The 26,189-nt window shown below is 40.7% G+C and overlaps 2 protein-coding genes across 5 annotated transcripts in view; one reads left to right on the top strand and one right to left on the bottom strand.

The window, feature by feature from the left end:
- Window positions 1-1,395: 1,395 nt before the first annotated feature.
- radx (RPA1 related single stranded DNA binding protein) lies at window positions 1,396-8,255 on the top strand. 3 transcript variants are annotated; one of them, XM_005735628.1, is made up of 16 exons: window positions 1,396-1,625; window positions 1,877-2,437; window positions 3,054-3,196; window positions 3,295-3,487; window positions 3,732-3,840; window positions 4,216-4,313; window positions 4,404-4,523; window positions 4,600-4,695; window positions 4,782-4,943; window positions 5,106-5,254; window positions 5,335-5,483; window positions 5,581-5,628; window positions 5,698-5,816; window positions 5,887-6,123; window positions 7,730-7,863; window positions 7,971-8,255. In XM_005735628.1, exons 1-16 carry the CDS (start codon window positions 1,586-1,588, stop codon window positions 8,064-8,066), a joined length of 2,454 nt encoding a protein of 817 aa, XP_005735685.1. In that variant the 5' UTR covers window positions 1,396-1,585; the 3' UTR covers window positions 8,067-8,255. The 3 variants fall into 3 exon arrangements, with proteins under 3 accessions (XP_005735685.1, XP_005735683.1, XP_005735684.1); XM_005735626.1 differs by having other exon boundaries at window positions 7,681-7,863; XM_005735627.2 differs by having other exon boundaries at window positions 1,408-1,442; window positions 7,681-7,863.
- Window positions 8,256-8,340: 85 nt separating this feature from the next.
- Window positions 8,341-26,189, bottom strand: part of npas2 (neuronal PAS domain protein 2) — a 43,480-nt gene continuing 25,631 nt past the window's right edge. For both annotated transcript variants that reach the window (XM_005735624.1, XM_005735625.1), the window contains exons 2-22: window positions 25,144-25,342; window positions 23,463-23,519; window positions 22,671-22,825; window positions 22,485-22,576; window positions 22,061-22,150; window positions 21,660-21,780; window positions 20,695-20,808; window positions 20,486-20,604; window positions 18,631-18,713; window positions 18,429-18,535; window positions 18,159-18,306; window positions 17,961-18,045; window positions 17,744-17,870; window positions 16,518-16,615; window positions 16,288-16,374; window positions 15,739-15,930; window positions 14,845-15,048; window positions 14,528-14,712; window positions 14,278-14,367; window positions 13,985-14,195; window positions 8,341-12,736 (exon numbers count right to left, since the gene is read on the bottom strand). In XM_005735624.1, coding sequence (XP_005735681.1) covers window positions 12,539-12,736; window positions 13,985-14,195; window positions 14,278-14,367; window positions 14,528-14,712; window positions 14,845-15,048; window positions 15,739-15,930; window positions 16,288-16,374; window positions 16,518-16,615; window positions 17,744-17,870; window positions 17,961-18,045; window positions 18,159-18,306; window positions 18,429-18,535; window positions 18,631-18,713; window positions 20,486-20,604; window positions 20,695-20,808; window positions 21,660-21,780; window positions 22,061-22,150; window positions 22,485-22,576; window positions 22,671-22,825; window positions 23,463-23,519; window positions 25,144-25,199 — 2,619 coding nt within the window. In that variant the 5' untranslated portion in view covers window positions 25,200-25,342 and the 3' untranslated portion in view covers window positions 8,341-12,538. The remainder of the gene's footprint in view (window positions 12,737-13,984; window positions 14,196-14,277; window positions 14,368-14,527; window positions 14,713-14,844; window positions 15,049-15,738; window positions 15,931-16,287; window positions 16,375-16,517; window positions 16,616-17,743; window positions 17,871-17,960; window positions 18,046-18,158; window positions 18,307-18,428; window positions 18,536-18,630; window positions 18,714-20,485; window positions 20,605-20,694; window positions 20,809-21,659; window positions 21,781-22,060; window positions 22,151-22,484; window positions 22,577-22,670; window positions 22,826-23,462; window positions 23,520-25,143; window positions 25,343-26,189) is intronic.

Here is a 26,189-nt window from a genome sequence, read left to right as displayed (position 1 = left end):
TTTAGAATAGGCGAAGATGATAAACGCCGTGCAGTTTCCTCTTGTCCTCCACAGTACAGCAGTTAAACCAGTGTGGAGCAGTAGGTCAGAAGGCTCTCGATGGTGGAGTGGTAGAAGTTAATTAGCAGTCTCTGGGGTAATTGGGCCTGACGCAGCTTCCTGAAAAAGTACAGCCTTTGTTTTGCATTTCCTACCTGGTGGAAAATGTTTGTGGACCAGGTAAGGCCGGCCGAGATGTGGACACCGAGGAACTTGGGACTGGGAAAAGTGGACCAGTAAGGATTCTTCATAGATGAGGCTGAGCTAGATACAGAAGATGAAAATGTGGAAGTGTGGCCTCTTTCTCCACTTGTCCAGGAGTACCTAGATGAAGATTTTTGGGAGGGATGTAGAGCTGCCATTTCTCCCGCTTTCTTTGCTCTCACTGCCTCACCAGAACCCTCAGTGTCTCACAGAGCAGAAGAGGCCACTCCCTTGATCTCCACAAAGAGGGACAGGGAAGAAGATCACGTAGAGCAGGTAAGAGACAAAGAGTGAGTTTGGAGCAGCACCCTAAAGATACACCTTTCGACGTTGTCTTTGCTAAGTGCGCACAGTTTCCGTGCTTTTCTTCTCTGGGGTACAGATCACAGGTTTTCCTGGCCACACTGCATATGCGTCCAACTGACAAACATCAAAAACAAAATTCACTCTTTTATGTTTGTTTTTGGCTTCCAGCTCCTGAGGGAAATATTAGACTGTTGTTTCCTGTTAAATTCTCCAGTGTTCACCAGCTAGTCTCTGTCTTGCTAATGTTAGGTTCTGAGTAGGTTATGTACCTTGAGATTTTTGTTTTTAAAGCATCTGTAGCTTTTATCATCTCATGAGTACAACTTTGACACAGAAGCCAACAAGTTCAGTTTCTGAAGCTTCAGTTTCCATTTAGTGGTGTTTATGGAAGCTGCTGTCTGTTGTTGGAAAAAAAACTGTCAAAATTTTGGGTTATTATTTAAAAATTCTGACTTAATAATTTAATTTCCTCTAAGATTTGAGTTACTAAATGGACACTTTGGGATAATCCCTGAATTTTAACCTATGAACAACAAAAAAAAAAGCTATTTAATTTTTTTTTTAAATTTAATTTAATTTTCACTGGAAGAAGCAAGTTTTTATACAAGGTGTTCTCTGTTATATACTGTGATATGAAATTAATTTTGGGGGAATGTATGTTTCATTTTATTGGGTGAGGACATATAAAACACGTGTCTGGTCTCAATGTGTAAAGTGCATGTTCCTGTCAGTAAAATATAATACTCCGTGTAAGTTAAAAGGGAAAACGTTTGGAATCATGATTGTATTTTTAAAAACTACAAAATTACGCAAGGCGCTCTGGTGACGTCATATCAAATGGTCCTTGTAAGGTAAAGCGCGGATTTTGAAAGCAGGAATTTCCCTTTAGTACAGTAGGCAGTTCTTTTCGAAGTTATATTAAATAATTTGACATGGCAGGGTTACACATATAAACTGCGTTTGTGTATTAAGTGTGTTTCTTTGTATTTGTACATGTTTTGGTTTTCGAGGCTAATAGTGACGCCATCAAGCCGCGATGTTTGTAATGTTAGCTAACGTTAACTGCAACTTCACAGGTGAAGAAGCCTCCTGAAAATGCAATAAGTTGTGTATGACGCATTGCTTGTAAGACAAGCCTACTGTTGGGCGAACTCGGATAGTTTTTTTTTCATGTTAAACGCATTTAGTTTAGTTATTGCTAAGACTAGCAAGACAACTTTAGCCAACAAGCTAACATGAGAGAGTGACAGAAAACGGCTAACTACCCGACCAACTAACTGCTTTAATTACACATTTGTGATGGAGGATAACTCGTCTTCTTCTTCAGTGGTGAGTGGTGTCACTCAAGCGTCTTTCCTCCAGAGGACTTTGGAGCGGTTATCATCTACACAGAGCTTGAAACTGAAAACTGAGGAGGCAGCTCCTGTCGCTGTCATCGCACTTCAGAGATACCTGTCCGAGCAAACGAAAGGGCAGCAGCTCGACAGCTACAGCTACGATGTGACAGTCACAGATGGAGTCTGGCGAGCTAAATGCTTCCTTCACCCCAGTTTGAATCATCTGGTGCACAGCAACAGCCTAAAGACCGGGTCTGAAATCAGCATCACGCAGTGCTCCTTTGTTTACAACGAAAGGAGGCTGGGACATGGCTACATCTGCATTGAACAGCTCAGATGTGCTGCAAAAAGATCTGCTGTGCTGGCTCGTGTAAACACTGTCAGTTCACTGCCCATTCTGGTCAAGCAGGGAATGGAGAGGAGCGTGGTCTTGCAAAGTGATGTCCCCCTTCAGGTGAGCCGCAAACATTACCTGTCACTTTGGAACAACGATGACCCAGAGGGCGACATCTGGATATCAGGATCCCCTTCAGCTGATACTGTGCTGGACGGTGAGATACTGCTATCTCAACCCCTCCCTCACTCTCACATTGTGTTGTTTATATCATTATTCTGTCACCTATAATTTATAACACTGCAGTGAACTTTGCTATTTGCAGCCACTTAATTGCCTCATAAATAAGGAGGCAATTAAGTGGCTTAAAGGCAGGATGTGGTGTATGACCAAAAATAATGTCCTCTATTGATTGATAGGTTGGTTTTGATTTATCTCTTAGACCTCAGAAAAAATAAAAGATTATAAATGACCATCACAGGAAAAGGCTTAACATGGGGAAATAACCTAAGGTATTAGATTTTGGAGTTGAGCTCAGGAGGTAGAGCAGGTCATCTACTAATGCTTGATGATGCAGTCCCATTGAGATCAAAGATCTCTTTTAAACGGGAGACTTGACCAACAGGGCAGCAACACAGATACTTAAAAACAGATGTAGATTGCATTAACAAAATTAAAATGTACTCACGTAAAACACTTGCACACAGACAAAGTAAACATACAGAAACATATATATATATTTCTATAAAATTATAGTAAACAAAAGTTTTAGTTACTATTACTTTAGTAAAATTAACCACAATGGGTTTTCTGTAATGTCTTGATTCCAACAGTGTCCAAGGTTACACTTCTTTCTAGCCTGGACTCATCCTTCAAAAACACGTGGAAGCCCCTCCCTCTCCTGGTGAAAATCATACACAAATCCAGGTTAAGGTATTATGGAAAGTTTGGCCTCAAGATTGATTACCCATACCAGGTGTGATGTGAACAAGATCTCAGTTTTTTGTAATATACGTTCATGTTGTGACAGAGCATAGTTTAAATGTTTTCACCTCATATGTCATCATATTTCAGGCATACTTTGAAGTTGCTGACCAGAGTGGCACAATGTCCCTTGTGCTTTGGAACGAACTTTGTCCCGAGTTTTACCAGCGACTGAATGTTGGCACAGTGTTGTACCTTCAAAATTACACTCTGAAACAGAGTTATTCAAACCGGTCACGCCCACAAATGGACCACCATAGAATGAAGACCTTTAACTCTGTCGGTATGTACGTAACTACTGATGATAATCAGTAATTTTTAAAAAATATAGTAGCACTGTTTTCTGTGAAAAAAAATTACCATATACTATCAATACACTATCTTAGAATCTGTATTTTCATATATAAATGATACATTTTCTGTTGGGTTAGGGGTTAGGGTTTGTTTTGGTATTTATTCACCATTTAGTGTTTACATGGTTTATGTAAAGACCTATAAACTGTCGTCTGCATGTGTTTTTTTCCAAGAAATCTGCCTGAACCCTCGCAACCCAGCTTCAGTCATCACCGTGGTCTCACCAAAGAGCATACTTCCTCAGTGGGGACTGCCTGACATTTCCTACCAGTTCACTGCTCGGTAATGAATTAGAACCGTATTAGTTAGTCTACTGCCTTACATGTATCTCTCTGTTATCTGCACCTAAGGCATGGATTCAGTGCTGCAAGTATTGGTTTATGCATTACTGCAAACTACCACATCATTTCTAACTTACAAACATGAATATATTTTGAACATTCCAGTCTAGAGTTTGCTTGATGAAGTCAAGTGTAGAAACATTGCAAATAAATCAGTTATTACAGTGTTTGGGAAATTAGATTTATTACAGTGTGTTTATACGGCGTGCAGGACTCTATTTGCTGTTTGTCCCACGTGTTTGTGTTTCTACAAAATGAAGAAGTTGTTTTGAGTTTCGCCTAAACAGCTGCTGCATGATGTTTTTGATCCTCACAGGTCAGAGTTGGAGAAGCTGGCCAACAATTCAGCATGTGATATAATTGGTTTGGTGACATTTGTTGGCCGTGTTGAAAGAGTGAAGAGTAAAGGGAAAGGTAAGAGATGTTCTTATCTTGTCTGTTGTGTGGAAGTGGTTTTTGATAATTGAAAGAATTTATTTTGGTCGGTGGTGTTCACCTTTTTAGGTCCAGAAAAGTACTGGACATATCGCTGGGTACATGCAGTGGATGGAACATCTGACCATCCTTTTATTCTGGAGCTTTTTTCCACTTCTCAAGCAGAAATCTTCAGTCATATTTGTCCGAGTAAGTCAGCTGTGTCAAGTCTGCTGCCACACTGTAAGCATGCCAGTTTTTTTTAAATATATCCTCTATTCCATAGTGACCTACCTGGTTTGCACTCAGATGAGGGTTTGTCATGTGGAAGGCTCGTTGCCGTACCTCACGAGCAGCTGTGAGACTGAGACGTTCATCACAGGTTAGAACAAGCTGGAACGATAAGTACCTGATAATGTGGCAAATTGATTGTGTGAGTGAACTGTAAATGATGTGTCTAAACAACAGGTTACCATAAAGGTCAGCCGTACGTGAATGACCCCAGAGTGAAGAGCTTCATCCAGTGGACCAAGACTCTGAAGGACAATGTTGTCCTCCAGAAAACAGCTGTTGGTGGCTATTACCGCTACCCTCACCCCCCAGCGATGTTTACACAGTCAATGGCTGATGGTGTGTGTAGTTGCATGTTAGCTTACATTGTTTTTCAGATTATGTGTTACAGCTTTATTTCATAAAATATATCGCCTTACTCGTGTTTACATCTTTGTCCTGCAGCAAAAATGATTTAGTTTTGTTGTCAGCATAGGTTCTGACTTTATTCTTTCCCTTCAGCTCAAGTTCCTCTGGTTGCTGCAGCTGATTTGAAGAGAGAGTTAGAAACCCTGCAGTACAGAGAACACAAGAAACTCGCAATCCAAGGTCAGATCGCAGCAGTGCAGTACATGGAAACTCCAGAGCCACAGGGACTAAAAGACAAAGAGGTGAACGACCTTATTTTAAATCGTCTTCCCAAAAGCAGTTGCCATTAACAATATAAAACAAGTCAGCTGGTTTTCTGCAGGTGCCCAGTGCTTCCACTGATGTGTGTGATCAAACTGTGACGTACCCCAGTCATTCCTCAACAACAAAGCAGACTTTTGTGGAGAGTTTAACGTCTCACTGTACTGACAGCAGCTCTGAGAGCAGAAGGAAAAGAAGAATTCAAATAAGGTAGGATTGACTCCTGACTTTCAAATTTTTGAGCTTGATGCCGAGTCATTATTTAATTTTAACCCACTCATTACATTTGATGTAACATGTTTTCCAGTAAAACCACACAATCCTCCTTGAATTGCGGTAACATTCCAGCTAAAAGGTAACAACAACTCAGCAGGTAACACAACATTTATGTATCAACCAGTCTGAGCTCATTTGTCTTCTGCAGGAACGCTGGACGTAAAAATACAAATGAGGGTGAAGAGCAGGCGGAAGAAGAGAGCAACTCTGCATTTGAGGAAGTTCAACAAGTGGGACTCAGTCTGCAAGCTGAAAATCCAAATCCAGGTGAATTGCTGCACCTTAAAAACTCTGCTTCCTGATATATTGCCATGCTGATACTTTTGTCTCTCACCAGACTCTAACGATTTATCATGGGAAAGCAGCAGCTGGGTGAGGCAACAACAAGAAGTGTCCGAGCATTTGTGTAAAGGCGGTCTGTGGCAGGACAGCATCTGTCGGAGGTTCACGCTTGATGAGAAGAACGTCCTGCTGCAGTGGAGTAACCTTCAGCCAACACGGTGGACACCACTGCGGACTGCTGACGCTCTCTCTCCTGTGCTTTGTCCAGGATACTACCACGTAACAATATTAGGTGAAGTAACCCAGTGGTGACACCCAAAACTTAAAAACATACTTTTTGCTGTTCCTGCCACTTCAGCCTCAGTGGAATATTGTCTTATTTCCTGCATAATACTCTTTTTTTTTTTTTATGTCAGCAAACACTTTTTCTTTCTTAAATTTTCTTACTTTCTTTCTTATTAAGAGTCTCAACCAGACAAAAACCTTCGGTCTTACTCATTTAGTCCTGAATTCAATTCAATTTCAATTCAATTCAATTTTATTTATATAGCGCCAAATCACAACATAAGTCGCCTCAAGGCGCTTCATAGCCAAAGCAAACAGATCTTTATTATATTACATATGCGTCATCAGTGAGTCATTGTGAGCTGGAAACTCACTGTCAGTGGAAACACAATCACACAGTCAGAGGTCTGAGCCACCTTTAGAAAAGACCAGAATGTATATGATCTTGTATTATTAGGTTTGATCTGCTTCTTTTAACATTGCTCCTGTGCCTTCTGGTCTCCTTTAGTTGTACAGTTAAACATCGCTTTTACAATCACAGCATTGTGTGACCCCGCCTACACTGTTAGCTAGGTCTTCCTTCAGTTATGGATGAAAACCAACGTCTAGAAATGGTGTGAAAACAAAAATCCTTAATGATGAGCAGTGCTTTTTTAATATTAGAAGAATGGTGATATATAAACCAATAAGGTAGACCTGCTAGACTTTTTCTTAACAATTAACAGTCAGGTCAGCATATGCGCAAAATAGTGTCTCTAAGCCAAAAGCTCAGGCCTCAGACTCATTTTCAAACAGTTTTTGCCTCTTTTAGCTATATTTAAAGAAAGAGATACATGTAATATATCTCAGAGACACAGCTCAGACTGTGTGAGCTCTGTGAGCACAGGAGCCTTATCCGGATGATCTGATATCCTCGTGTCGGTGTTGTTCCCACATCATCATAATAAATGTTGTTCCAGGGCCAACATTGCGAGTGACCAATCACATTGTTGTGACGTCATACTTTTGCAAGCCAAGCCATTCATTCATTTATGAAATTCCAGTGTTGCAAGGACAATATGTATAATGCTTATTGTTTATTAAAGAGCATTATCCTGAAATGCAAAGAATGCAAATTGCTGGAGCGGCAGACAGAGGCGGTTTCTCGCAAGTGAAGTAGATTTTTTTTAAGGCGTTTTTTTTTCCGAAGTCGCAAAAGTATGACGTCACAACAATGTGATTGGTCACTCGCAATGTTGAACCTGGAACAACATTTATTATGATGATGTGGGGACAACACCGACACGAGGATATCAGATGATCCCACCTGCAGCCCAACCCTTTGTTTGACAAGGGAAGGCAATGAGAGGAAGGTTTACCTAAAGGGAGAGGAAAGAAATCATGGTTTATACTGTGGCTCAACTGAGGGACTGAAGAAGGGGCCAATATTAAAGAAATCAGAATTTCTTTGGACTATGAATCATGCAAAGCTTACCTGGTGGTAGTAGGAGTAAAAAAAACAACAACATACATTTGGAAATGAATTCCCACTTAACTTTTTTTTCTGTTTTTATCTCCCTGGCAGGCATTAATAAGCAGATAGCTGTTGATGCTATGTATATTCCTGTTGTTAGCTCCAGCGAGCCACAGGCTGTGGGCCTTCCTCAGGATCCACATGGCAACACGATGCTGTCCTGCCTTTCATCTGGTTTCCTCTGTCCTCTCAGCAACACTGCCAACAACAGTGAAGAGACTCTTCCCAGGCCAGGTAGTCACTGTGGGGGAGACAACGTCCATTCAGGAAGCATTTGCTGACACATGCATCTTTTACACTTAATATTTAAAATGTGTGTTTTTTGGTTTTTTTTCCTGCAGAGGAAATCTTGGCAACTGCCAGTGAGCTTGAAGACACACATGTCGTGTGCATCCTTGACCTTTGTCACCTGGGTGGAGATAAGGTGGAAGTCATGATCAGCAAGGTGTACAGGTTGACGGAGGTTTCTCTTGACTAGAAGGTACACGAGAGCAAGCGCAGCATGTAAATATCAGCATTAATCATGTAACTTAACAGTTATTTAAAATAGAAGCAATAGAAAGAGATTCCCTGTTATATGTACATTGAATGTTAAATAATTTATAACATTTTTTTTTTAATTACTTGAAGTGTATATTTTTACCATTAAAATGTTTCCACAGGGAACAACTTTGTGGTGTGAAAATGAAAATGTGCCCTTTTTTTTTTTTTGCACCAAGAACTCAAAGCTGATGAGAAATATCCTCCTGATGGATAACATTCTAAGTAAAACTCAGAATAACATGCATATGTTTAAAAATATTTATTTTGAAATATTTCACAATATTCAGGTTGATTTATTTTTTATAAATATTTCAGTATCATTATTAATATCAAGATATTTTCGAATGTAAACTTAATTTTTAAATTTCTTTTAAAACAATGTTAACAGTATCTTTTAAAGCTTATTTTGATGGTAAATACAGAAAGAAAATGAGCCATACAAGTGACTGTGCAACACCAACTCGAACGCAAAATAAGCCTCACCTCCTCTAATAAGACACTTCATCTGTTACAAAATTACTTTAATTTTAAAATCATGTAACATACATATGTAATCTATTAGACATATAAAATAAACAACTATGTAGCCTAAAGTCTTGTTTTTTGTTTTTGCTTTTTTGCATTCTATTATACAATATATTCAATGTTAGTTTCTGCACTGAAACTGCAGAAATGGCTGAATACCAGGTTTATTTTGTTCATGTCCTGGCAAATCTCACACAGAAAACATTGACCTGACTGCCCACTCTCACACTGAGGGTGTCAGTCATTATTTTACAGATCAGAGAAAAAAAAGGAAAATACAAGTTAAATGTGATTAAATTCACATACCTTCAAAAACAGTGACACTCAATGGCAACATCCAGGAGGAAGAAGAGCATTGTGAAAGGTGCAGACATCAAAAGAAAAGGTAACTACTGTTGGGGAAAGTATTAAAACTTGACTAAAAGGAACAACAGTACTGACTGAGTGGATGGATTATTTACAACTTCAACAAAGCAATACACACGTACAAGGAAAAGGAAAAAAAAAAAACACAAAACATCGTCTCACATCCAGAGCAAAACCATCGCGATTGAGCACAGTGGCGTTTCAATGAACAGCAGTTCCCTCAACTACCTCTGCAAGGCAAACAAGACAACAATTTTGTATAAAGACATGGATCGAAATATTTCCTGGATTCTGTAAAATCAACTCAAGGAGAGATTTTACCACCACCGTCTGAAAGTATGGTATTGATAACTATTGAATAATGAAAGAAAACATCTATAGTTGTCTATGGCACCTCTGTACTGCTGAGTAACACCTTTACTGTTTCTTTGCCACACTTGTAGAAGCATAGACATGAATAAATGGAGAATGAAACTTGATTTTACCCATCAGAAGTATTTTGATAATCCTGGAAAATTGCACTTTTTCCCCTTTTATTTTGGCTGAATTACTTGTGAAGTCTGCACAGTTGGAGAGCTTTTTCTGCACCCCACAATAAGGATTCATCTTCTTTATTTAATCTCTTCGTTATTGTAAATGCATGATACTACAGAGCTTCTTTGTTAGGTTAGGCTCTCGTGTTTTACCTCCTGCTTGTGCGGAGCTACCACTCTGCACCACATTCTCATGCAGACAGACTATAAAGTGTGATCACTGCAGTCGTGGTGTATAGTGGACACCCATTAAAGATACTGCTGATATAAACGGTTAAGGGAATGTTAGGGCATTTTCATTAAAAAAATATTTCCATATAAATTACATGGTACAGCGGCTTATTATACACCTCTATATACATCTGTTCTGAAACATTTAAAACTATAAATTAACATTCTTCTCTTCAGTTTGACATTGCACATAGAAAAGTGTAAAACGGCACTGAATGGACATGCTCAAAGTATTCTGACGGATGCTTCTTGTTATCCAACGTGAACAGCACCAGTACAGTAGCTTCAGCTTCGAGGTGTGGAGACCAAGCTGTCGTATCGAGCCGCACGGGCTGCTTTAAATAAAGTGTAGCACAGTGAGAATTTCAGGAAACGCAGAGCTGTACTGGGAACGCACAGCAGTTTGTGTGAGATTGTCATTAACAAGATAAGAGATGAATTAATGTTCTTTATGGAGTTTACGTTTGCAATGTGGTTCTACCGTTAATCTGTCTACACTGACGCACTCCATTCTCCTCATCGTGTCACAATCTGACAACACACCATGCGGATTTGCAGCTTCAGCCGAAGGGCATGTTTACATTTAGCTTTAGATTTGAATTGATGGACACAGGACTGCAGTTGGACACGTCGCTGCAAAAGCACGATAATATAAAAGGTTAGACGTAGGACTGCATAAAAAAGATTGGAACATCCTTTAATGGTGCCAGGACTGCTTTCCAGATCTGCAGACAGTTTCTCATGCACGAATACAATAAAGTGAAATGGGTGGCTTTTTTTTTTTAATGCAATAGAGGCTGCTGTACTTCCATGTCTGCATTTTTCAGATGCTAATAAATTGGGTCACGTGGTCACGGTTGGAGCGTACTTTGTTTTCCAAAGAGACAAAAATGGAATGAAAATGTCTTATGTCTTAAATTAATTTTCCCTGTTTCGAAGATATTTAAACAGCTGTGCAGGTACAGCGTTGTCGTGTTGTACCGTGATATAACAAGTGATGGTTAATAATGGTTAACAATTGCCTTGTCACAGCAGACTAGAGAATCTCACCTGCATGTTTTTTCATATTTATTGTTAAAAGTGAACCATTTTTCTTTTTTTTTTAAAAACCAATATTTACGTTGAAAATTGAAGTTTATTATGTAACCGATAATAATTGTGTAATAACCATGGAACGTGCGCTTCCTAAGACCAGACCGTCATCTGGTGAAAATCCCAAAACTTTGCCACCCTGTATTCAAATCACCAAGCTTACACTCAACTTACACTGCATTGCTTTGTATTGTAAAACCACAGCTGGCCCATACAGATGAATGGAGAACTGTGTGAAACTGTCATAGGGCAAGACACAAGGACCAGTGTTGACCTTTCAATGTCTAAAGCACAAACACAAACAGACAAAACTCAATTCAAACTTATGTGTTTAAAAAAAAAAAATTAAATTCCCGTGTAGTGTTTCAGTTATAAGTGTAATAAATAAAAATGAAATGATTTCATTAGGATTTCAGGAAATGGATAACTTGTGAATGAGACACTATCCTTACAGCCGGGGACCTTAATCTTCCAATATATATTTGTCATATATCCAATACAAATCTAGGCTTTTGTATTTAACTCTGATGCAGCAAAATAATAATCTATAACCTTATGAAAATATAACTTTGTATTCCAAATAGACCTGAGCTGGATTTTTAAAGCCATAATCAGACACAACCATCAAACTGCGCCATGGATGTACCACGGCTGAAGGCACATTATTTAAGCCACCCCCCCCACTCACTCGGTAGGTTGGTTATCAAAAGAGGACTCATCCCGCACTGCTCATCAAAAGCACCGAAAATTTGTAACTTCAAATATCTGCTGTTGTCATTCGTTTTGAGGAAGTGGTGCAATAGCTGCAACGCCCCTTCTTTAGTCCCAGATTGAGGCTTTAAAAATCTAGATAGACCTTTACTAAAAAACTGGAGAATTACTCTCTGAGCGTGGTCCTATAGCATGTGTGACATCTTAGTATTTACCAACCCTGATTTTTGATATGATGGTCATCTTACCACTGCATGTTTCACCGTAAAGCCCCTGTCATGTGACCTACCATGAACATACCTTGTTTTGGGGACAATATGGGAGCCAACTGAAATGTAGAGTTCTCATGCACACAAATCCCATTGTGAGATTTGTCATTTTCACTCGAGTTATGTCGCCAGTGGGAGGGGTGTTGAGAATCTCACCATTAGTTAATGAAATAAACAACTGTTGGGCAAAAATAAATACTCTACTTTTGAGTAGGAGGTGGTACCTAAGTGTGAACAGACACTTAAAGGAAACTTTGTTAGACAAAAATGTTCCACGTGTAAACATGTAAAAAGTTTCTTTTTAAGAGCTTTGATAAACCACTCGTCCCAGCAGTTTCACTGATGGACCCACTGAGTGCGACGTAGCCTGCAGATGAAGGCCCAGCACCTCACACTTCTTCGGGTCCCCGATGTTCAACGTCGGGTCAGTGCAATCTCTGCTTGTGGTTTCTCGCCAGTGACGTAAAAGGCCGGCTTCATCTGGAAAGGGCAGCTTCACATCTAAAGATCACAACAAGCAGTTTTCCCCACTTTTAACCAACTTGTCATCGAGTTTGACTCCCACATGACACAAAGTGCTTCCACCTTCACGGCCTCCTCACAGAGGCAGATCTCAGCACAACGGTCAAGTCCACAACGCTACCGAGTCAGCATGTTTCGATATTCTGAAACGCTGCCAGTCTGGTTTTGGGAATGTTGGTATTGCCTCTGTTGCTGTGGCGCCTGTTGCTGCTGCGCTAGTGGCTGTTGAATGTATCCCACGGTGCTTTGCTGTGGCACATTAGTGGTGTGTAAGAATGCTGGAGTAGATCCACCGTGTACGAGTCCTTGAGTCATCTGCAGACACAACAAGGAATATGAATATAGTACAATAAGCAGACAGAATACTTTTTATCAAGTTTTATTTATAGAATCTAATGTTCGACTGATGTGCAGTGCAAACAGTGTACACATGAGGGCTGTCTCTGAATATCAAGACTTGCTCTGCAGTAGGTAGAGGATTATATAAAATGGGTTTCGGTAGATAGTGGACTCTTTGTTAAGCCAAGTTGTGAGGATAGGTTTCACTGCCCAGTTGACCCTGGACCAAGGAGCTGATTGTGAGCTGACTGTGAGATATTGGAAGAACAGTGGAGAGGCACACCCCTGATGGTCATCAGTGTGACTACCTGTGACATCTTTTGGGAGTAAGAGGTCAGCAGCTATGGTTAAGAATGCCTAATGTGGTCATTTCAAACTTAAGGGGTGTCCACACTGGGAGCAATTTGCTCTTCAGGCATCACTTTGTCACTGACAGTCGGTTGCTACTGTACATTCTAGGTCCCGATTGCCTTGGTAACCCTCTAATGTATTTGGCACCCCATCACATGTCATCCTGGGCTCTCACTGGTAGTTAACTCAGTCACACAGCTTGAAGTTGAGAAATGTTAAGCGGGATCCACTCGCTCGGTACTGCCTGCAGTTATTTCACCTGTTGCTGCCTGAATTCGCTGAATGACTGACTTTGCATCATCCCAGGAAGTCACATTGCTGCTGGCTGCTTCTTATATGGATGCCTTCTTTAGAGAGAGAGTGGTGATGACCTACATCACCTCAACGAGCTAATTGTGAACCGTTACTCACATGTTCATACTTGCTGACATAGACACAAACATCACATGCATCACTCTGGAAATACAACACCATCCCTCATGGTTTGTGTGGTGGGGTTTTTTTTTTTGTTTGCTTGTTTTTAAAGGTATATGCCCTCATTGTAAACATTTGTTGATTTTAATGAACATTTCTTAACACAAAAAAATAATTCAGTATAATCTTAAAAACAGTAAGAATCACTCTAAAGTCACAGCACAGCTTTGGCACAAAGCTGAGGCTTTAAAACCTGTGGGAAATGCACCGTAGCTTGTTGCTGTGGTAACTCAGTATTCAGATACAGTCTAATACTCAAAAAGATCATAAATAAATAGAAAGCCTTGGTTATTTATATTAAACAGCATTATGCAGCAATCCTTGCCAAACTGCCTTTTAGTCTAAAAATCTGTGTAAGAGGCTCAGGATGACATGCTGACTCATGTTGCTGCAGCGTACCTGAAAGAACTGCTGTGGTTGCTGGAGCTGCAGGGAGTGCTGAGAGGTCTGAGGCTGCGATTGGTAGGCTGACTGGGACTGGTGCGTGATGAAGCTGTTGTGTGGGATCATTATCGGAGACGTGAAGACCGGCGAGGGCACGAGGACGGCATTGCAGTTGACCTGTTGCATGGGGAACGAGGGGGCGAGGATCTGCTGCTCCAAGGTGTATCTGTACGTGGCGCATGATGAAGAGGTTAGACACAACATAACATAACATACCATAAAGACGTCTGCACGGTGAGAGGACTCACATCGATGGGGAGATGCCCATGTTGCACTGGGAAGGCTGCGAGGAGACGCTGGTGGGAACCAGAGTCTGCATTGGTTGGTTGAGAAGCATTCTGCAGGAAAAGAAACATCTCAGGGTTAGAGGTTGGATAACATGAAGAGGTAAACATAAAGTGAATGTTATTCCTAAAATATACCGTTTCATCATCACCTGCCATACTGACATTAACACCTGGAGTTCTGAGTACTATGAGTGTTTCTCAGGGCTCTTACCGTAGTTGTCCCTCTTGGCTGAACTGGTTGTCTGGGTGTCTTTGGTTTGCATCTTGCTGAGGCCTCGTGTTGGTCTGAGAGAACATCATGGGGTTGCTGTAGAAGGGCATCGTCAGACTCGTGTTTGTCTGCACTGGCAAACTCACTGACTGAGCCTGCCCACTCTGGGAAATCCTCGGCTGGACCTACAGAAACAGAGACACTTTAGAGCAACCGTCAACTCAAACGAGGTTTCAATAAAACTACTTAAAGGATAGCTTCCAGCTGGATGTGTTTCTGGTTTCAAGTTTGGATTTCTCTCTTGCACAGCGATGTACCTGTGTTGAAGGTGAGCTGTTTTCTCTCAGGAGCGAGTGTGGGGATGAGCTGTGAGCCCCGCAGACTGGTTTAGGGTGGCCCGACAGCTGTCTGATGACCCCAGACTGACTCTGCTGGGCAGGCCTTCCGGGGCCCTGCTGTTGCTGCTGAGGCTGCTGCTGGGCCTGACTAAAGTCATTGTTGATAGGCTGCTGTAACAACATCTAACACACACAGAAATAGACAAATTGAATTAATTCTTTCTAAAAAGAGACAACTTACTGATTTCCATAACCTCTAACCTCGCCCCATGACGGGTGGAATACACCTCAGCACCCACATGATTGATGGATGGATGTACTGGAAAATTACTTCTTGTTTATTTGTATGTCAGCAGGATTACACAAGAGAAGTAAAAGAAGCTGAATTTCACAAAACTTGGTCGAGAGATAGCAAACTGTGGCGGAGGCTAAATCACTTGTCTCTAACTGCAAGACAGGGCATTGTCAGGATGCTGTAATACTGATACGTATAGGGGGATCGTTTAAGGTTCAATTCAGATTAGTTACATGTTGATGTGTGGCATGTTTATGCTTCAAATTACAGCTCATCTCATGTTACCTGCACACCCAGAAGGTAAGCACAAAACAAAGAGACAATCACTGGAGTCAGTCTTTCATGTTGGCCTCTAGGTGGAGCCTTTTATCCATTACTGGCTATTATAGGTAATGTAGGCTGACTTATCTCAACAGCTGATCTGTACGTAATGAGCATTTATTCTGAAGTCGAGGCTGCCCATTTTGCCAATACAGAACAAAAACACTCCACCTGTGTCGTGTTAAGATCTCAAGATTAACTCGCGGCTGATTAAACAATCGCTGCAGTCTCTTCATTTGAAAGTGTGGGAACACTACCTGTAGGTTAGCAAGATGAAGCTTCTCCTTAATGTCGTGCAGCTCCTGCTGTTGTGTCTTAATGTCAGCTTGCAGAATGCGCGTCCTCTCTTCCAGCTGTTCCTTCAGCTGGTTCATGACACCGAGCTGCGGCTGCTGCAGCTGATACATGGAGGACTGCTGCTGTTGCTGCTGCTGCTGTGGTTGCTGTTGCTGGACAGAGAGAGCAGGTGAAAGGGACGTAAGAACACTTTTGCGCTTTTTCAGGGAAATGGACAAATGTGGCTATAATCAAGTAGCGTGAGTCATGTAATGGTTTATTCCTGTTACGGAGGAAAGTACACCAATCTTCCAACCTTTTGTGCAATATTGATTCTACAGTTCAAATGTAACACAGATGAATGATTTCTGGGAGAAATACACAATAACTCTTCTTTTTTTTCTTTTTTTTTTTATTAAACCGTGCACAACCAGCAGGTGAAATAAACACATCCAGCAGTAACAGTAAGACATTGTACACAAACAGAAAGGCAGAAGACAACAGGCTGGAGAGGAAGTCTTAACACTAACCATTGCGGAGTGCTTGCTGCAGGTAGGAGAAAGGGGGACGCTCATTGGGGAAACAAGGTCAAAGGAATTTTGTCTTTGTGCCAAATTCTACAGGGGGAAAAAATGGGAAAAATCGTTTTATGTAACACAATTTAGGAGACATTAATGTGTTATCTGTGCACGCTTGTTTCTCGAAAACCATTTTTATCTCCAAAGACAAAGAGATACATGTAAACGTTGTGTAAACTGACCTTTGAACTGCTTGGCTGGAATCTGGCAGATGTTTTTTCAGGCCCAATGGAAGCAGACTGCCACGATGGTGTGCAGGCTTCTGTGTAAGAGTTTGCTGCTGCAGGGCAGAGACAGGTCACCTCTAAATTCATAATCATGTGAATTAATGTGAACACTTGTAACTGCGACAACTGAGTGAATTACCTTCTTGCGTTTATACTCATTTCACGAGTGGGATAATCGTTGTGTCAGTAACACATTTACAGGTATTAGGCTTCGTCTGCAGACGCTCAGTAATATTTTTTTTTTGGCGTGAAATAATAAATCCCGACCTGCCCTGCAAAGTTATTTAGAACAGTTCTACAAGGAAATTGGTGCCCAAAGAATTGCTTATGACTTTAGGATAAAAATAAAGCCTGTGTCAACATTCGAGGTTAAAAAAAAAAAAAGAAGCTAATTTTAATGTCTAATTTCTGCAGCACAGTTAAGCCTTCATACAACATTTTCCACACTGTAGCCACACTCCCACAAGACCTATCAACAGACTTTGATTTCTAAAATAAGTTCCCCAAACAAAAATGGCCTTTATGCATTTTTTCCCTAAACAGAGAAACTATAGCCTCTCTGAGAGAAAGCCAAAACTTCTTTGTATAGCAAACTGCTGATTTGGATTCTGTGATTACTCTCATTCTACCACAAATGGTTTTTCATTGTAGCAAAGTTTAATATACGTGTGGGCTAAGGAAAGACTGGCACACTGTTTTACTTTGCAAAAACTACAACTTTAATGAAGCTGCCACTGGTGCATTCTTCATACATATGCAGATGGAAATGTTTTAGCATACTAGGCAGTGGGTGGAAGCGCAGCAAGTCGTTGAGAATGGGGGCTCAAACAAATAGGGCAGGCTAAAGTAAGCCTTGGAAACCTTTCACAAATGCATCATCACCCACATACACCGAGGTGGGTGTAGTGACAAAGTCTGGAGTTTTATTAGTGATCACAAAGATTACATAAAAAATAAGGATTGAGTGTGGGACTCTTCTGGAAACTAAAAATTGATCTTCCATTTCCATTGCTAATGAAAATGTCAAACCCAGGGACAGAGGGTTATCACTAGACTCGCATTATTTTGCTGCCTACAATCCCCAATAACAGTTCTTCCACCCATACACAGGAGCAGCATTTCTGTAAATAATGGCCTACTGTTGAGTGAGTTAGCACTTTGGGGAGCAGAGGATGACTCACATGCAGAGTCTGACAGCGCTGTGTGGGAGGACTTCCGGGAGCTGTGGGAGGACACCGAACGTGCACCGCTGTTTCTGTCCCGTGGAGCGTCCAGTGTGGAGCAGATGTCCAGGTAGAGCTCTTGAGCCTGGAACACAGAGTAATGTTCAACATGGTGGGCCAAGTTTGAAGCTGACCTTGTAAATGTCACACGCTGTGCAGTATGTGTCCGAGTTACCTTCACAGAGGATGGGGCTATCTCAGGTGGCGACAGATCTTCAAGGCCAAACGCTCTCCTTCTTTCAGCTCGCACTTCAGCATAGCTGAAGGACAACAGAAAATGCAGTATTAAGGGAGGCTAGATCGATACACCCCTTACCCAAAGAGAGAGGAAATGTGTACACACACACACACAGAAAGAAGAAACCAGGCTTACCTGACAACAGTGTGAGTGCAGACAATGAACTCAGGTTTGGAGTTCCACTGGTGGTAAGTAATGTAGTAGTGAGTCTGCAACCAAATCCACTGCTGACCTTTGGTCAGGAATCGATAATAGCAGGATTTACCTTTTCCAAACTGCATTACTAAGGAGAGAAGAAAGAAAGTCCACATGAGTGCTTTGACATTTCTGTCAATTTTTACATTTGCCCTTGATACAGTGATCATGGAGACTGGTAGGGAAAAAAGCAACAGAAAAGTAGCTTACATTGCTTGTGACATTGGGCTATGAGCTCTAAGTCATCCACATGATAGTAATCATAGCCAGAAGTTCCAAGAACCTCGAAGGGTAAATAGCCTATGATTGGCGAGGCTCTGAAACACACACACGCACACAGGGCAATAAACATGCAAGAAATACTTTTTCTAAGTATAGACGGGTAGCTGTCAGGATAATACAAATATTTTACCTGTGATCTAAAAACAGAAACTTCCATTCAAGGCTGTGTCTGGAGGTGAATTCATCACAGGGATCTTCCATGTTACACAAGTCCTAAACAAAAACAAAAAGACTGAGGAAGGTCCCCGCTAATATTTCACAGGGAAGCAAGGCATGATCGTGTTTTATGTACAGTATGTCCTGTATATGGTCATAGTTTTTAATATCAGAGTTGGTACAGTGCATGATGAAACTTAACACAAAAATATCATTACACATCAAGAATATGCTTAGAGGGACCAAGCAGCAACAGCATGCTGCTGTGCAAAAAGCTGCAGTTCCTCAAATGGCCACTTGAGGCTGGCAACAAAAGCGAGTCAGTCCCTTTAGATTCCAATGTTAGAGAAGAGGAGGTACAGAAAAGTGTTTTGGTCTCTGGCTAATTTGTCCATAATAACTGTAAAGAGGATGATTTCTTTTTTATTACTCTATAATTTTATATTAAAGGTTTAATGTTGTGTGTCATCATGGTAACTAGGATACTAGCAGTCTGAGGTGTCGCCTTAGCTAATTTACGTTTGTTGTGCGCATTTTGGAACATGTTAATAAAATGATCTGACAAACAGTCTGTGCTCCAGCTCTGCCGAATGAAAGTCAAGTGTTTTACTAGCATGTTACTTACTAACAAACAGGCATCTGTATTTGTGCAATACACCCATGTACACGATGGATGCTTTTTCCAAACAAGGATTACTAGCAAACAACAGCCATAATGCTAGTCCACAAACCAAAGACACAGTTGCTGTGTCTATCGTTTTACATATTGCCCGGGATAATGCCAACGTTTTTATTAACACTTGTGTGTCACTGTTAAAATGCTGTGCCCTTGAACCTCTCTTGAAAATGAGAACAATGCTCCTTTGAAAAGAACTGGGGAATTTTGTATTCTCTACATTTGAAAAACTGATGCCTACTGTTTACAAAGGATTCATCTTTGAGACTGAGAAAAGGAAAAAAATCTTTCCATGTCATTCGTCCCAGTAGATATTGTTCCAGTCTGACCAATCAGTGTAATCAGTGTGTTTTCCAGTTTGGAATAACTAGTCGGCAGAGCTGAAGTCTGTGCAATAGATCAGGCGGGGGGGGGGGGGGGGTTCTAAGCTTTTTGGCTTTTAATAGCAACTGACCATCCTGTACATGTAAACTGCACTCTGACTTCTTCTACATATTGAGATTTAATTAATCTTCAACAAACCATCGCTGGAAACGTGCCATTTTATAAATTTTCCTTTGGGATGCTTGGAAAGGGTATAAAATCTGAGCTGATCTCACAAAAATTTACAAGAGTGCGACTTTAATTCCCTTCTGTAACTTGACAAGTGGCCAGATTTCAACTCAAAGGGCCCTTTAGGGATCACAGCGTATCCTCATGATGTAACAAGTTGGCAAGTACACAGTGTGCCACACTGAACCTATTTGTCGCGAGAAGTTTTCCAGAGTGTGTGCGCCACGATGGAATCAGTGTATGCCGAAGTGTGTCACCCCTCAGACCTCATTGTGCCACTGATCCAAGCTCACTATTGCTGCATGGACCGAAACTGCTTTTAGTGCCACATTTTAGCCCTCGAGTGATTTAGTGACAGCACACACAGCGACACAAGCAGAGAAACAAAGCGACAGAAGCGCCATCAGGCTGCTGCCTTTTTCACATGATGATGCCACAGCAGGTAGCGCCACATATTTGATTTCCTAACGCAACCCGTGTGAGATTTGCACCCTCCACCCCCTGGGTCTTTTGCTTGTTAGGCAAATGTGTAAAGTGTTACTCTGTGGAGTCACAAGCAGAGAAACAAAGGAACAAGATTTAACATTCAAGCTGGTTTTACCTTCAGAAACTGCGGAGTGACTAATCGCACGGTAGCAATGAGGCAGACCTGCTCCTCCAGAGACGACTGCAGACTCCTTGGTAACGTCAACTCGAGCCCATTACAAGATGACGTAGGCACTGTGTGACCAAGAACATGTACATATGTATGTGTATTTCTGTTTTGTTTTTTCTAAATGTAGTTGTTTTAAAAAGAAAACAAATCCTTACCATGGTTGTGAAACTTAAAATCTCCAACAAACTTGACATACTCGTATACAGGTGGCTCTTTTGGGTTCATGTTACCTCTAGCTAGATGACAGCAAAATTCAATGTGTGCCTCACCTAAAAAGCAGATATTGTCATGGTTACACCCTGAACATAATGAAGTTTACATGCATCATTATAAAAGCTGAGGTGCTTCTCAATGGTATTTTTGACACAGAAAAACCAAAGAGTCAAAATGCTGACAGGCACCAATAGAAGAGGTTGCTTTGTTTCCTGTACTAGGACAGTGTAAAATAAACTTACCTTTGCATAGCAAGGTAATAAAATGTAATCCTTTTTACTGGTAAAAAACAAATGATGGATGTGCTCAAAGGATGTTGTTTACTGCAGACTTGGCTTTGTGACAGTTTGCTATTTAGGTCTCTAAAGATAGGCCGAGACTCTTGCGACTCGCCCTCTCTCTTCCCCAGAAAAGTCCAATAGTAAGACAGGATTAAGGTCAGGTTCTTGAGCCTCCCATACTACATTGCTTTGGATTACTGTGCTAACATAACAGTGATTTAAAGTCTTAACTATGATACTAAGCTAGCTCCTATTATTAGCTAAAAGTCTAATCATAGATACACACTAATCAGCAATCCAATAACCTGCAGACCGTAATTCAACTAGCTTCTGTATCTCAGTTTCAGTCCAAACAGTCTTTGTGACAAAAATTCTACAAGACAGAAAACAACAGTCAAGTGTTGTTTTTGTACTTCAAACAAAGAAAGAAGATTCTTGAGCCAACATAACTTTTTGAGCTGATTTTTAGTGGAGAATTACACCAGCGGCAACTGTTCTGTCCACAGCATTTTGATCTCCCAAAGTGGGAGACAGTCTACAGGCTTTAACCTTTCTACTTCCGCTGTGTTTCAACACGATGACCCAGACACAGTGTGTGCAGAGAGCCCGCTCAGCGGGATACTCACTGTCAAGGAAGTCAGCAGCAATGGGGTCAGTCATCAGCATGTGGGATGATAGCAGCTTATACACCTCCCCGTGCTCCCGCTCCGGGAGGAAATTCAAGATATTTTGGTCCACCATATCTGACTGGTGCAAATAGACAGATGAATGGCAGTCAGTCTTCCTGGCACCATTTCAACAAGTGATATCTTACACAACAGTCTTAATGGGAGTCACAACGGCAATCTGCTTCAGATAAAGCAGCAAAACAGAGCTTTTTTCTGTCTAACTTCACTGTTATGGCAACAAAAATAAAACGAGGACCAGATATGGTGAAGTGAAATCTAATGTTGTCTAAATCACTGCTATGCTTAAGTGACAATACAGAGCTTTGATGGTTGCATGAATTTGAGGCCCTCTTACTTACCGGTAAATGGCCAATAAGTGAGGAAACACTGTCAGACACGTATATGATGTTACCATCTGTAGTTAATGCAACCAAGAAACCATCTAGGGCCTGCAAGAGGGAGGAAGTTACCACAATTATATTACTGTATTACAGCATGTTGAAAAATTGCACAATAATTGCACAATGTCTCATCGGGTCTAAATTAATCTATCAGCACATTATGCTGACGTGTTAACGTGCTGATATTTACTCTGCTTTCGCATATTGCCTAAAGAGACCTCACGTCTTCACTGCTGATTTTATAGCAAACTATGAATACATGCACTTAAAATAAAAATCATCATTTTAGAGAGGATGTAGCTTTGCCTTTGTGTTTATTAATGTTACCTAATGGCAGAGTTAAATAACAGCTACTCTTCAAAGACATCCTCCTGAAGTTTACCTCCAGCATTAGCTGAGTGAACTCCTCATTACTGAGAAACGAAGGCTTCCAGTCCTGCCTCACATCGCAGGTGTCGTTCTGTGCAGTGATGTCTGGAAAAGAGAAAATGTTAGAAATATGTCTATTAAATTAACAAAACTAAATAGAAAGACTATAGAAATAGAAAGACTACATAAAAGCCCGTACCTTTCTGTTTCTGCAAAAAGTCGATGGTCCTCTGCAATATGGTGGACTTGTCCATCTTGCGCGGATGGCCCTGACCCTGCAGCATGGTGCACAGCTCTTTGATGAGCACATTGAATTGGTCTCTTCTTTTCTTTTCTGATTTGTTACGGGATGCCCTATAACAGAGCGGTTATTGCAAGTGAAAATTAAGTGACTTTAGTTCAGCTATCCTGTTTACACGGAAGATAGTTTGGAATAAGGAAAAAAGAAAACAAGCAGAACAAGAAAGGTAAATGTAACAGCGGCACGGTGCTGAAAATGTAAGCAGAGCCTGAATATATTCAAATCTGTGGGTACTTTGTTATAAAAATAGGGCATGAAAACAATTAATTCAACATAGATTTAATCATACAGAATTTACATTTTTAAAAAGAGAAGGCTGGTTATTCTACCAACGGTTGAGTTTGATATCTTATGACACCGTGTCCTAGAGTGTCCATAGGAATTTTTCCGATAAGAAGTAATATGTGAATCTGGAGTCGAACCTTTGTGAACTAAGAACTCAGTCGCTTTTAGACACCAGTATTTGTAAGTGTTTAAAATACAAAATGAGCCAAAAGAGGCCCAGATTAACCGTAATGTCACGGAAAATGAAATGAATTTCTTCATTTATTATGTCCAGTCCAGTTTCTTTTAAAGTGATGACCTACCACCAATAATCTGTTTTCCATTGCCATTCCCATTTATGTAAATAGTAATAAATGTGTGATACTATACATGAAGTGTTTGCCCAGTATGCACAGACGTCAGTACCTTTTTGCCTTGTCCTTCTCATCTTCATCCATTAAATCGTCCATGCAGCTATTGGTGCTTGAAAAAGAAGGATACGCGTTAGGAAGAAGTTCCTTTGACGTCATCAAACACGTGTCAGTGATAATATAATGAGTTCAGGTCATATTTTTGTCTTTTGCACAATGTAACAAACAGTTTTCACAGCAAGACTTTTGAGCTGTCCTAGTATGAGAGCAGTTTTCACTAACAACCTCAACAATGGCTCAATCATCCAGGATTCACAAGTAAAGCAGAGAAAAGGAATGTAGCCATTGTTTATTTTGTCTTGTGGTCCTGCACTACCCTCTGTGAGATGGTAAAATATGTTGTAATTTAAAAAAAAAAGCCCATTTAATTGTCAATCTCAAGAAATTATCAGAGACAATGTGTGGACCAACCACTACTAATGCTGTGATTATGTTAGAGGTAACCGCATCTGAAGCCTCTGGTCTTCGCCCATGTTTAACAGGTCACTGTGGCTTGTAAGTGACCTACTCCATATTTGCATTATTGCTTTATACTCAGAGGCTCACGTGGCTGGATGTCTAAAGGCAGACAAGTCACAAGTCGCTTCCATATCTTTTTTCTTACGAATTACTCCTGGTCGTAACAGGATATTTACTACCTGAGAACACAGCAGCAGGAGTTTATTTTTATCGCGTGTAACTGATTGATCAGCAGCAACAGAGATAATCAGTCATAAAAAAATTTGTTAAATGTAATCAACCTTGTCAGTGCATGACTTTGACCCGGGTATGGCCAGTATCAATTTTTCAGAGCAGATTTTGTTTTGTTTTTAAACTAACTTATTTTGAAATTCAATCTTTCTCACTTTTTCCCGACTGTGACCCAATAAGTGAGGCTGTAAGAAAGCTTTTGTGAGCCAACAGTGAATTACGCGTGAACTGACATTAAAATACAACTTTGCCCGAAGAGCATTTTTCTCTTACAGACTGAAATAAGAATGTTTTTACATGATTACACTGACTATGACCTGCATTACATTCATTGCCATGAGAGTGTCATGTGACAGGCTGTAACTTGGGCGTTATCTTTAAAATATCAAAAGAAGTGACCGGCTTGTACATCATAGACACAGCAGGTATTACAAAAAGAAAAAACTACTACTGAGGAACATTGAACGTTATGAGTGCACAACTCTGCGTGAGTGTAACTTATTATTCCTGTGGTATTGGATCAATATTAATATAGTCCCACAGTGATTCATAAAATGCTTCATTACTCTTGATGGATGTAAGTGCTTTGATCACATTTGTATAAAAGGGTTTTTTTTTGCTTTGCATTGCAGATGATGTCCTAAGAGAACTGCCTGAATATTGAACAGCGCGCTCCTCACACAACTCAAATTGAGGGTCATTCAAGATAAATATGTTCTTCATTGTTAAAATACAACATTTACTACATGTTTGTTATGCAGTTTATCTTTATACATTTCTCAAATGTGTTGTAGTTTTGTGCATGTATGCTCACAATGAAAGACGATGAAAAACTTTGCTAAATGGTAATGTCTAAAAAGATATACCAGATTTCTTTAAACTATTACATGAAAACTTTCACAATTATTTGAATGGTATATTGTGTTTACCACTACAGTGATGGTTATGAAGCATGAGCTAAATAAAGCACTTTATTTCATACTCACTCCCATTCCCTGCGGCCAGACGGACAGGGGCCTCCGAAATCAGAAAGGTTGTCCATACTCACTCCTTCTGCCAACCAGGCCCTTCCTGAAGTCTTTTAAGTCCCATTCGCGCCGTCCTTGTCTGAACGCTCTTTTAGAAAAACTTAGCACGGTCCCGTTGTCCACCACCTCCTCAGTTCAATTAACGAAAAGCCAAATCCTGTGAAAACAGACAAAACTCCTGAGCAAAAACTGCAGGGCACGCATTAACTCAACGACACACCTGTTCAGCTGCTCGACAGCCTGCCAAAGTTTAACCCGAGCATCAGAATGAAGAAAAAAGGCGATTTAACTGACTTTGAACATAGCATGCTTGTTAGTGCCAGACGGGCTGGTCTGAGTATTTCAGAAACTGCTGATCTACTGGGATTTTCCCCACACAGCCATCTGTAGGGTTTATGGGGAAAAAACACAAGAGGTTCAAATAGTGAGCAACAGTTCTCTGAGCAAAAACACCTTGTTGAAGTCAAAGGTCAGAGGAGAAAGGATAGACTGCTTGGAGCTGATAGGAAGGCAACAGTAACTTAGATAACTACTTGTTACAACAAAGACAAGTAGAAGAACATCTCTAAACACAAATCAAATTGAACCTTGAGGTAGATGGGCGACAGCAGCAGAAGACCACATTGGGCACCGCTCGTGTCAGCTAAGAACAGGAAACTGAGGGTACCATCCACACAGACTCACTGAAACTCAACAGTGGAACACTGGAACAACGTCCCATCTGATGAGTCTTGATTTCTCTACAACATTTGGATAGCAAGCTCAGAAGTTGGTGTAAACAACATGAAAGCATGGATCCATCAGTGTGCATATGTTCTGTTGACAAAAGGGGGTCAAAACTAGCAAGGTCTACCCAGTGAGTGAGTGCAGACTGACTGCTTGTTCTCAGGACTTTTCTGCAATTAAATCCATAATAACTGAGCCTTTAAAGTCCTGGATACAAAGCAAACATGCTATCACTGTCACCACAAGATTTTCCATTAGAACACTGTGTTCAAATATTT

The sequence above is a fragment of the Pundamilia nyererei genome, unplaced genomic scaffold (genome assembly GCF_000239375.1).
Source record: "Pundamilia nyererei isolate P.nyererei 1_Seehausen unplaced genomic scaffold, PunNye1.0 scaffold00064, whole genome shotgun sequence".
NCBI lineage: Eukaryota > Metazoa > Chordata > Actinopteri > Cichliformes > Cichlidae > Pundamilia > Pundamilia nyererei.
This window is presented reverse-complemented; position numbering and strand designations above follow the sequence as displayed.

Excerpts from the sequence above, each read along its gene's own strand:
- radx (XM_005735626.1), top strand. The coding sequence starts at position 1,586 with ATGTTTGTAATGTTAGCTAACGTTAACTGCAACTTCACAG. Across the intron at positions 4,314-4,403 it reads AGTGAAGAGTAAAGGGAAAG|GTCCAGAAAAGTACTGGACA; the intron begins GTAAGAGATGTT and ends TCACCTTTTTAG. Across the intron at positions 6,124-7,680 it reads CTACCACGTAACAATATTAG|GCATTAATAAGCAGATAGCT; the intron begins GTGAAGTAACCC and ends TCTCCCTGGCAG.